At 39.1% G+C, this 12,503-nt stretch overlaps 1 protein-coding gene across 1 annotated transcript; it reads left to right on the plus strand.

Moving 5' to 3' along the window:
- The first annotated feature begins 6,329 nt into the window (after positions 1 to 6,329).
- On the plus strand, positions 6,330 to 8,850 carry LOC127530205 (lysozyme C-like). Its single transcript, XM_022205901.2, has 4 exons — positions 6,330 to 6,540; positions 7,615 to 7,770; positions 8,363 to 8,441; positions 8,524 to 8,850. The coding sequence occupies exons 1-4, from the start codon at positions 6,345 to 6,347 to the stop codon at positions 8,588 to 8,590; spliced, it is 498 nt and encodes a 165-aa protein (XP_022061593.2). The 5' UTR covers positions 6,330 to 6,344; the 3' UTR covers positions 8,591 to 8,850.
- Positions 8,851 to 12,503: the final 3,653 nt, after the last annotated feature.

Here is a 12,503-nt window from a genome sequence, read left to right on the forward strand (position 1 = left end):
AGAATGACTCGGGAACTCTCCTGTTTTTCATTTGTTTGAGAAAATGTTTACTTCTTCGCTGAATGATGTCGGCTCACGATCCGGTCTGAACGATGCCGAGTAATGTGATCCAGGAGCGTAATGGATGCAGCTGGAGCGCCTCTTTTATTCTCAGTAATGAGATCTAATCATGATTTATGTCTGTCTGGTGGCAAGGCTTTAAAAAATTAACTCGTTTTATAAAAGCTTTTCAGGTAAATCCTCAGAAACTTTCTTTACTTTAGCAGATTTGTTGTCTGATGATCAGTTTCATATTTGTTCCAGGACGTGTTTAGCCTAGCTTAGCATAAAGACTGGAAGCAGATGGAAACTGTTAGCATTGTTCCATCATGAGACAACACATTATGCTTAAAGCATGTTTGGCAGATCAGTGAGAAGCAACATTTAAAAAGTCTAAATGTAAGCAAGGAGGATTTAAGACGGAATGAAATCTGATTACTTAAACCACCTGACCAGTGAGGGAGGCCACCAAGACACCTATGAGGGAGTTAAAAAAAAATTTTAAAAGGGAAAAGCTACCAGAAAAAAATGTACTTAAATTACTGTAACATTCCAAAACCGTAAAAACTGAAAATAATGTCAAAAACCTGCAAAAGAGCAGCATTTTCAGCTAATTTAAAAACATACACAAATTAACACTGATAAAAATATATTTGTTTCATGTCAACATAATTTCCAGTTGTGACCTTTTTTTGTCAAAATGTATAGTTATATTTTTCTTAATGTGACTTTACAAGATATTTTTTTGTAACTTAGCAAAACAGGAAAAAGTCTGTAAAATAAAAGTAATAAAATGATTTCTTATTTTTCAGTCGTTAATACAGACATTTTTCTGTCAAACCTGTTAAATAATTATGATTTAGTTGATTAAACTTTGATTTAAACTTAAAAGTCAAATTTTATCAAAGAACAAATGACCATTTTATAAAAATAAATATTTTTGAAGTGGAAATTCTTTACAGTTACGGCCGATTTTATTACAGTTGACGTGTAACGATAAAATCGTGATTTTATTGTATATTATTTGTAATTTAATAAATCAGGGAGAATCTGTAAAAAATGTTCAACAAAGTATTGTTTTCCAGTGCTTAATATATTAAATTTTCTTTCAAATAATGGAAAAATATTTATAAAATAATGGTATTGTTCTATTTGAATATAGTTAAATATGATGATTTTACAGTAAAACACAAATTACTATTTATAAAAACACATAGTTTTTATGTGGACGTTATTTACAGTTGTGACTACATGTTTATTTCTAATTTTTTTCTGTGATTTGATGAGATAAAACAGAAATATAATGGAAAACATTTAGAATATAATGCTATTTTGCTGATTTAAATACAGTTGTATGCTGTAATTTTAGAGTAAATATAAAAAATTAAGATGTTTGATGGATGATTACGATTAATAACTGTATTAGCCTTTTTTTTCTTTTACAGTTGACATGTAAATGAATCTGTCTTAAAATCTGAAAAATGTCACTCAAAAATGTATTTACTATTATTATTATTTACTTTTAATCCTGAATAGACACATTTGTTTCTCAGATATTGGCAAATATCTGTTAAATTATGGTGTTTTGCTGAATTAAATGTTGTGATTCATAAAATGACAGAGAAAATCTTGTAAATTTGCACAGTGAAGCCTCTATTTATGTGATGAGACTTGCTGTTGTAGGAACAAACATCAGAATGATTTTAGATGAACTGGATCAGACAGAAATGTGATCAATCTGTTGCGACTCTACAGCAAAAGTTCGACGTCAATCTGCGAAAAAAAGCGCAGAAATCCACAGCTCCTCCATCATTGTTTACGCTGTTTTCTACGTCTCCTTGGACTCCTCTCTCTTCTATCTCCGACCCAGATGGATCCATTCTCGTCTCCGAGCAGATTAATTGATCCGACTGCCTTCAACTCGGCCGCTTGATTAATTGCATTCTCTGCCGGTGTTTCTGCTCTGAGATGAGACAGTGAGCGAGAGGAGCAGGCGAGGGCGTTTTGATGAAGAACAGTCTGAAAACACAAAGTGCAGCTGGAGAATGGGGAAAGTTGGTGCAGTAAATGGAGTTCAGGAACTCCATTATGACTGTGATTACAGCGGCGTATGATAAAACGTCCCTGAATGGAAGCGGCGCTGACAGGCAGCTCCCGTTCTTTCTCTTTAACTTTGGAACTTTGTGTTGAGCGCCGGCGTCATTAGAGCGAGCAGGAAAATGAGCAGCGAGACTCGTGAGGAGGAAACAAACCGACGGAAGGAGAATAGTGATGAGGAGTTTGCTTTTAAAGTCCTAAAGTCAAACACGTTTCTGGTGGATGCTTGTCTTCAATCCTGTTGGGGCAACATGTCCTCAAATTCATACGACCACATCGGTCGTTTGTAACATGCACCGGAATACGACCCATGAGAGCGTATTTACGTTAGCGCCCCAAGGGGAAAAGGAATGCATTACGTGATTTAATTCGAGAAACGGCTTTTCCGTCACGAAACGGCTTTTTCCTCACTTTCCCAGCACGGGTTTAGGGTTAGGGTAGGGTTAGGGTGAGGGAAAGGGACAGGGATAGTGTTAGATAAAAGTTTGTTTCATGGTGACGTTTCACCTGCGACACCGGAGTGTCAATATTTACTCAACCGCTAGAGGTCGCATAGTCAAAACGTAACACTCTCTCGTAATATGGGCGTGTACAGACGACCTATGTGGTCGTTTTTGGTTTGAGGACAGGCTGTGTTGGGGATATTCGTAGACAGGATCTAAAGGTGGATATCCTGTTTGCATCCCAGCTGTTTGCAGATGATGTGGTTCTGTCGGCAACCGAGGTGAGGAAGTCTGGTGGTTGGACTTCATCGTCACATTATCATCACCAGAACCGTGGTTCTGACGTTGGAACCAAGGGGGCTGTTCCCTCCAAGTTGGGGGGGTGGGGGGTGGGGGGTTGGTCTATGATGAAATTATTAAAACACATGAATCTTTGTCACAATAATACAGTCCTGCACTCTGGTTCTTCCACAGATTTATTGAAAATCTTCTGAAAATATGGTATAATCTGTTGGGTCAAAACTAGACACAAAGCTACTTGAATTATCATTGTGTTGATCAAATTTTCTTAGTCTAACTCATCCTAAGGGATTACAGTCGACTACAGCTGCTGACTCCTCTGATCCAGTTTAAGTAGAACCCATTAGATCCACTCATTAGACTAAAACTCGACAGTGGGAAAATCTGAGGAGCTCAGCAAAGATCTGAAAAAACAAATCATCGACTTGAACAAGTCAGAAAGTCACTTGGAGCTGTTTCAAAGCAACTTCAGATTCTAAATCATCCCACCCAAAACAGTCTGACACCAGTCCTAAACCAGTCCCAAAAATGTCTAAAACCAGGGGCAAAATCAAACCTAAACCTGTCAGGATACAGACTGAAACCAGTCCAAAAAACTGCAGTAAAACAGTCTTTGTAGTTCAGTCCTCTGATCTGCTAAATACTGTAAACACTAGAAAAGCTGCACCAAAACAGAAGCATCCTCATAATTCCTTGATTATTGGTTCAGGTTCTTATAGGATAAAGTCTGGGTGCAGACCTGGTCCTCCAGTTAGTGACCTGGGGTCTGTACTGTTTTGACCACTATTTATCCCCACCTGTACATGTACATTTGTCTTTCCTATATTGTATCCACAGTTACTTTATGCAAATAATTAGTGTGTTCATGCCTCTCTCTTCATACTGTTCACTCTGTTTATACTATAACACACTATGTAGACTCACACTGGATAAAATATGCTTTGCTGCTGCTTTCACCCTTCTGGTTAAAGGCTAAACTGCACTTTGTTGTTGTCTTACTTGTGCTCTGTGGAACAACAATAAAGTTGAGTATAATCTAATTTAATCACATTTTAAATTTTTTTTAAAAAGACACTCCCAATCAGCCCATCTGTTTCCTGGTTTCTGCGTCCTTGACATACTTACAGGTTTATTGATGGGTATAACCGACATCCCGTGACAGTCACATGCTCTCATATTCAATAAAGTAAAACAATTTAATTCACTGCCAATGTGAAGGAAGTCACTTGGAGTCATTTCAAAGCAGCTTCAGATCCTAAATCATCAGTTTGTCAGAATAAAGTTCATGATCCAGTTGTGTTTCTGCCACCATCAGGAAGAAAACACAAACTATCACCTGCTGCTGAGAGACCATTGGTCAGGATGGTCAAGAGTCAACCAAGAACCATCAGAAAGCAGGTCTGAATGAATGAGAAGCTGCTGGAACACAGCTGTCAGTGTCCACAGGGTTTTACATCAACATGAGCTGAAAGGATCCATGAAGAAGGAAGTTCTTCCTCTAGAAGCAGAACCTTAAAGCTCCACTCAAGTCTGCTGCTGATCACATGGACAAAGAAAAGACCTTCTGGAGGAAAGTTCCGTGGTCAGATGGAAGAAAAACTGAGCAGAAATATGTTTGGAGGAGAGAAGGTGAGGCCTTCAACCCCAAGAACACCAAATCTACCATCAAGCATGGTGGTGGCAGTATCATGCTCTGTGGAACTGGAGCTTTACACAAAGTAAACAGAATAATGAAGAAGGAGGATTTCCTCTACATTCTTCAGGAAAACCTAAAACCATCAGCAGAAGGTTGATCTTGGACACAGTTTAATGTTTCAACAAGACAATGAGTCCAAACACACATCAGACGTGGTAAAGAAATGGTTCCATCAGGCTGGAATGAAGGTTCTTGACTGGTCTCCCCAAAGTCCTGACTGAAACCCATCAAGAACCTGAAGAACCAAGTCTGAGTCAGAAAGACAATTTTTGAATCAACATATTTTGTCGTACGTCCAGAAGACCTGTAGTTTTTTGATTGGGTTTCTGTTACAAAGACTCATGTTTTCAGTGATTCCATCCTGAAAAATTGGGAGTTAGAAGTTGTTAGAAACTCAAGACTGTCATACTATAAATGGTGTGTAGAAGTGTAGGTAAACCTTTGCTCACTACTTGATCACCTAAAATCACAACTTAAGTCCAAACCAGTTATCTTCCATGAATGAATCCGAAAACCTGATATAATAAATCGAGTTCACTCAAATGCAGTCAAGTTTTTTTGCATCCTGTTAACATGTCCGTTTGTTTGTTTGTGTTTTATAAATGCTGGAAGACACAATATGAAGGAAAGAAGCAGTCAATGTCATGGCTGAGCATTTCCACCTTTAAACTGTATCACGCAGATGACCAATCCTAATAGTTCTTATTATTATTGTACACCACTGGAAGTAGAGAAAGTTACTCAGGAGATGGATGGATTGACTGTTCTACTGTTTCAACAACATATGAGACAAACATGCACATATATCTGGATGCATGGATGGTGGACTAAATTGGAAATGAAAACAGAATTCCAAACTGAGGTCAGAAGACTACACAACTGTGATGATCATAAAAGTCGGAGTTGTAACCTCCATTAATCTGTAAGTCACGGGTCAGTAAACACACACAGTCAAAGTTCAAGATGCTCCTCTTCTAGTAATGTGCCAAGAATGTTTCCTGGTTCCTGAACCTTCAGAGTAAACAAGTTTACAGGTGGGTGTAAACAGCATGCTGTAAAGTACAAGAGCTCTGAAATATCAGAGAGTGAAGATATTTCATTCACTGTCTCTGAGAGTGGTGTATAGAGAATGGATGGATGGATCTTTAATAGTTCCTCAGATATTGTTGAAGTAACCAATAGACTTTGTAGGGTACGTATACTGGTGGTGGAGATTGTCCTGTTTAAAAACATCTAAAAACACACACAAAAAAAACATGAAACACACTTGTTTGACCTCAACTGGAAGGTTTAAGATCTCATACTTCCCAATAGAAAGTCCAATAGTTCCTCAGATGTTGTTCAAAAAGACTCAAATTTCAATAAAACCTGCTAAAAGTGGGTCAATGGGCAGATTTTAATACAAATATCTCACAAAGTCTTTGATATATTGAGCTAAAACTGCACAAACATTCTTATAAACATCCATATTTTATGGCGTATAATTTTCAGGCAAATCAGAGATGGTTGAGGAGACGTTTAGATCATTTTGTTTGTGAGTTTCTGAGAGGTTTGGGAGTGTTGGTGAAGCTACTAAATACAATAAAATGTCTTGAACTGAGCCAAGACAAAAGAGGATAAACCTGAAGATTTAGTGAAACTTTCCTCAACCAGGAAACAACAAAGATAATAACAGACCCCAAGATAATAATAGATAAAAGATAATCAGGCTGATAATGCACTCAGAGTCCAAACAGCCAAACAAGTTTCATCATCTTAGTTTAAACTGGATGACGTCCAAGGAAAACAAGGAGGAAATAAAGGCAGATGCAGAAACGCTCGGTCCGGCAGAGATCATCATGAGGACTCTGGTGGTTTTGTTCTTGGTGGCTGCAACCAGCGCTGAAGTCCTGGAGCGCTGTTCATGGGCCCGGACACTGAGGAATGCTGGGATGGACGGTTACCGTGGCGTCAGCCTGGCCAACTGTGAGTAGCAGCCACCGGACAGCAGAATTTACATGCATCTTTATTATTTTAAGCAACATAAGAACACCGAAGAGAGCTTAGCAGATAAAAGAATTGGAAATCTCAGTTTATTTTCAGGTTTAAACCAACCATTGATTTCCATTTTTTTCATTCAGGATTAGCTTTTTTTTCATAGTTTGTGCAGTAAAAGTTTGCAATTTTCAGAAATATTCTAATTTTCTCACTTTCTTGGCCATAGTTGGAAGAGAAGTTTGATTCCACTGACAGGTTTTTATGCTAAATATGACGCTAACAGCTGACCTGGTTCATGAAACTAGTGGATGATCCAACCAAGAACTAGTCTGACACTCAACTCCATATAAAAGCATTGTAACTAAACTGAACTTGAAATGAATATTGTTGGAAAAAAAACTTTATCTGTGAGCTGTGACTTGGTGGTGCCGGTTTGAAAGAGCGACAAAGTCCAAGTCTGTAGTTTGGAGGCTTAAACCAGCGAATGGTTAGGAGTTATTAGACTCATGGTTCAGTTTGTACTTTCAGATTTCACTCTCTTTATGGCTAAATTTAGAAAAATCACGCTTCAGCACCAAAATCATTTGGCTTGAGTTAAAAAAAAAAGTCCTGGTTTGGGTTAAAATGTGACTCTTTTGTTACCATCTGATCTGGCATGATGGTTAGTAGTAAAAAAAAAACAACGATAAAGATACATAGAATACAAATACCAAAGATACGTTGATTAGAAACTAGTAGATAATGAGTACTTGTGATACATTTATAACAAACACACGTTACCTTCCAAACATAACTGAGAATGCAGTTTAGCTGTGTGGGAACGCAAATTTATGGAGACTGGGATGGAAACTGGACATTTGGTGCAGAAAAACATTAGTAGGATTCAGAGGTGTCAGCAGGTATAATTACTGCATTCCTGTACATCGTGACTTTCGGCTACCACAAAGTAAAGATTAGTTCATGTTCATCTGTTATCACATGGGCTTTGACCCGTCAGACGAAGGTTTTTTGTGAGTTTTGATACCTGATGTTGAGTTTTCAGGTGTTCTTTCTGTCCTGCAGGGGTTTGTCTGACCTACTGGGAGTCAAGGTACAACACCGGCGCCATAAACCACAACAAAGATGGATCCACCGACTACGGCATCTTTCAGATCAACAGTCGCTATTGGTGCACCGATGGAACACGTTCAGCCAACGGATGTAGAATCCAGTGTAGCGGTGAGTAATGAACTGCAAATTCTGGGTTGTTTCCTCCCATATTTATGCAGGTTTAACCTCCTACTGAGTTTTAGAGCTGACATAGTGTCATTAATGTCTCTCTGGTTGTTTTAAAATCCGTTCTAACCAACAGCTCCAATGTCAATGAGCTGGTGGAGACCAAAATATAGTGTGAAAAGACTAACTTACCCACCACTTCTAATAAGGTTTTAAAGAAAACATTCCAATCTAATGTTCAAAGAACATTTTAAGGATATTTATTGTTTCAAGTAAAATTCCTAGGAGGTTAAAAGTGAACTAAGACATTTTAACATTCAGAGGATGTTTTGGAGGATGTCATCAGATTGTGATAACAAAAGAAGAAAAAACAACATTTGTTTTCTCTACTTGTGTAGCAAAGCCTTTAACTGGTGAATATATGATGCAGCGATTCACATAAAAGCACTTCTGTAAATGCAGTTAGGTCACAAGGTTGAGCTACAATTACGGAACTTTTGAGAGGCTTTTTAAAAACATTTTTTTTCTAATTTTACTGTACTTTGAGGTCCAACTTTTAAATGCACATTCTTTTATTTCCACTGTTTGTTCGCAGAGCTTCTGACAAATAACGTCGGCGTCGCGATCAACTGCGCCAAACGCGTCGTCAGGGATCCCCAAGGCATCAAAGCCTGGTAAGAAAACATGACACGAATGAATGAATTCACTGAATTAACCTTCACATGTGGAGAGTAACGTCCTGGTGTCTGGTTTCAGGGTGGCCTGGAAAAAGTACTGTCAGAACCGTGATGTGAGTTCATACGTCGCTGGATGTCGACTTTAACCAACCAAAAGGACGGTGTCATCAACATAGTGAAGTTTTCCATCTTCAGCTGCAGATATCTGAGACATTTCCACTGTTTCTGTGTTGGAGCTGACAGAAGTAGAGCAGAAGTAGAGTTACTGAAATTAACAGAGTCAAATAAAGTCTTTACTTTGAGTGTTTTTGCTTTTAAGAGAATCAATCAGCGAAGAGAAATGTGGTGACCTTAGCTTGTATTTGTTGTCATAATGCTTATGAATAAAGTGTTCATTAACTCCGAATGTTGAGAGTTTGGTCATCAAGAAGAACCAGAGCCATTAGAGCTGACCTTTACTACAACACTCTTACATCCTGTAGATGTTACATCAATAGATTGATAAACAGTAAAGCACATTTCAAAAATAACTGTGAAACATGCTATTAGGGTGTAACTTATTGTGCAAATTTGGATTCTATGTGCTAAATTTATTATATTTTGACACCAAAACCAATCAAATAACTCTGCAAGTTCATGCTGCATGAGAACATGTTGGGTTTCATGATCAAAAACGGCAGCCATCTTGAAACCCTTATGAAAATTCTTACATTTTATGGTTATTTTATGGAAACTCCCCTCAGTGTTGGACACAGAGACAAATCTCAAGGCCTGTATGATAAAATGAACAATTCCTTTCACATTTGCTGCTATCTGCTGCAGTATTTGTTCTATTGTTTTTGGGTACAATATTAACCTCGCAGGATAGCCACCGGGACAAACACTCATACCACATTGTGTCACTCGTCCGTCCTTTATTACACACGTGGACAAAATTGTTGGTACCCCTCAGTTAAAGAAGGAAAAACCCACAATTCTCACTGAAATCACTTGAAACTCACAAAAGTAACAATAAATAAAAATTTATTGAAAATTAAATAATCAAAAACAGTCATTACTTTTGAATTGTTGATTAACATAATTATTTAAAAAAACAAACTAATGAAACAGGCCTGGACAAAAATGATGGTACCTCTATAAAAGATTGAAAACTATTTGACCAGAGTGACATGATTAACTCAGGTGTGTCATTTAATTGACATCACAGGTGTTTCCAAACTCATAATCAGTCAGTCTGCCTATTTAAAGGGAGACAAGTAGTCACCCTGCTGTTTGGTGAAAAGGTGTGTACCACACTGAACATGGACAACAGAAAGCGAAGGAGAGAATTGTCCCAGGACATCCGAAAAAAAATGATAGACAAACATCTTAAAGGTAAAGGCTATAAGACCATCTCTAAACAGCTTGAAGTTCCTGTGACAACAGTGGCTCATATTATTCAGAAGTTCAAGACCCACGGGACAGTAGCCAACCTCCCTGGACGTGGCCGCAAGAGGAAAATTGATGACAAATTGAAGAGACGGATCGTTTGAATTGTATCCAAAGAGCCCAGAGCAACCTCCAAAGAAATTAAAGGTGAACTCCAAGGCCAAGGTACATCAGTGTCAGATCGCACCATTCGTCGTTGTTTGAGCCAAAGTGGACTTCATGGGAGACGACCAAGGAGGACACCACTGCTGAAAAAAACTCATAAAAAAGCGAGACTGGAATTTGCAAAAATGCATGTTGACAAGCCACAAAGCTTCTGGGAGAATGTCCTTTGGACAGATGAGACCAAACTGGAGCTTTTTGGTAAGGCACATCAACTCTATGTTCATAGACTCAAAAACCAAGCATACGAAGAAAAGAACACTGTCCCTACGGTGAAACATGGAGGAGGCTCAGTAATGTTTTGGGGCTGCTTTGCTGCATCTGGCACAGGGTGTCTTGAAAGTGTGCAAGGTACGATGAAATCTGAAGACTATCAAGGCATTCTGGAGAGAAATGTGCTGCCTAGTGTCAGAAAGCTTGGTCTCAGTCGCAGGTCATGGGTCTTCCAACAGGACAACGATCCAAAACACACAGCCAAAAACACCCAAGAATGGCTGAGAGAAAAGCGTTGGACTATTCTAAAGTGGCCTTCTATGAGCCCAGATCTGAATCCCATTGAACATATGTGGAAGGAGCTGAAACATGCCATTTGGAGAAGACACCCATCAAACCTGAGACAACTGGAGCTGTTTGCTCATGAGGAGTGGGCCAAAATACCTGTTGACAGCTGCAGAACGCTCATTGACAAATACAGAAATCGTTTAATTGCAGTGATTGCCTCAAAAGGTTGTGCAACAAAATATTAAGTTATGGGTACCATCATTTTTGTCCAGCCCTATTTCATTAGTTTGTTTTTTTTAAATAATTATGTTAATCAACAATTCAAAAGTGATGGCTGATTTTGATTATTTAATTTTCAATACATTTTTATTTATTGTTACTTTTGTGAGTTTCAAGTGATTTCAGTGAGAATTGTGGGTTTTTCCTTCTTTAACTGAGGGGTACCAACAATTTTGTCCACGTGTGTATATTCCCCCTTTACACCTTACAGTCCGATAGTTCGTATGGCACATAGGGACCTATCACCACATCCCCCTTTCTGAATAATAAGAGTGGCCATACGGAGAGCGATAATGAAAAGTTCTTTTTCCACTCCATCTGTTGTAGCAACTTAAAGTTTCAGAAAATGATAAACAGTATCTCTCAACAAGACATTTTGCTCTAACTTCATCTTTCACTTTCACAAAACAGCTTATCTGCAAAATCACTATTACTGAACATTACTAGGAACATTTCCAACATATATTCGTATTCTTCAGTAAACATATCTCGTAACCATTTTCAAGATAGGGAATGTAAACATTTCAAAATAACATCAACAATCGTCAAAGTACTTCCAGTATCAGAATTTAGTCCTTTACTTCTCCTTCCCTTTGTGCCATCTGTGTGCATGTGTCTGTATAACTGTATAAGGGATGGGGTAGACTGCCCAAACCCTTGATCTGAGTGTGGGGATTATTCTGCCCCATTATTCACTCAGTTCCTTCAATATTCACTTCACATAGTCTTTTAAGTATGTAGGAGTCACCCTGACTGGCAGGATGACGTCTCTCACACACTGGAGACTGTTGACCTGAGTCATCGGGTGCGACCTGTTTATCGGCTACATCTGAAGAGGTGTTTTCTGGTGATGTGTCTGGTGCGTTGGTAGATATTGCAGGTGCCACTGAGGTTGGTGAGAGGTGGAATCTGTTTCTTTGCAGTGTACCTCTTGGTGTCTCGATGATGTAGGATCTTGGCGCATCAGCTGGAGACACAACTGTGCCTCTCTCAAGCATGTCCTTGACCCACACATGATCACCTGGTTGCAGTTGTGGCATGTCATGTGCTCTATGTCTTTTGTTGTAGTTTTGAGTCTGTTTGAGTTTGTATCGTAGTTCTGATCGTTTCAGTTTCTCCAAGTCTGCACATGCTGGATAAGCTGGGATGGAATAACAGGAAGTGGAGTTCTGATTTTCCTCCCCATGAGTAACTAAGCTGGGCTATGTCCATTTGCCGGTGGCATCGGGTCGGCTCAGTAGTGGCGTGCTCAATCCCTCCTCAACATACGTCTTCCAACACGCTTCTGTTTCCTCTGATAAGAGTTGCTCTAAACTCTCATTCCAGGGCCCTTAAGGATTTTAGTGGCCTTCACGAGCCCTGCTGAACTGGCCATCAGCGTACAGTGATTCAGGGACTGCTGACACATCTGCATCGGTGTCGATCTTGAACACTGTCTTATCGTTGTCCATTTTTATTTCAGTCATCCATGGACTGCTGTCTGCATCCCACGTCACTGAGCCAAGAAATGCGACCTCATAACCATCAGAGTCCTCTGTTGCTGTAACAACACTCGTCTCACACATTTGTTTTGTTTTGCACACTCTGGCAAAATGACCTTTTATTCTGCATTTATTGCATGTGGCTTCCTTAGCTGGACATTGCTGTAGCCTGTGCCCCTTTGTGTCTCCACATCTTCTGCAGGGCCCC

Source organism: Acanthochromis polyacanthus, chromosome 18, assembly GCF_021347895.1.
Source record: "Acanthochromis polyacanthus isolate Apoly-LR-REF ecotype Palm Island chromosome 18, KAUST_Apoly_ChrSc, whole genome shotgun sequence".
NCBI classification, from domain to species: domain Eukaryota; kingdom Metazoa; phylum Chordata; class Actinopteri; family Pomacentridae; genus Acanthochromis; species Acanthochromis polyacanthus.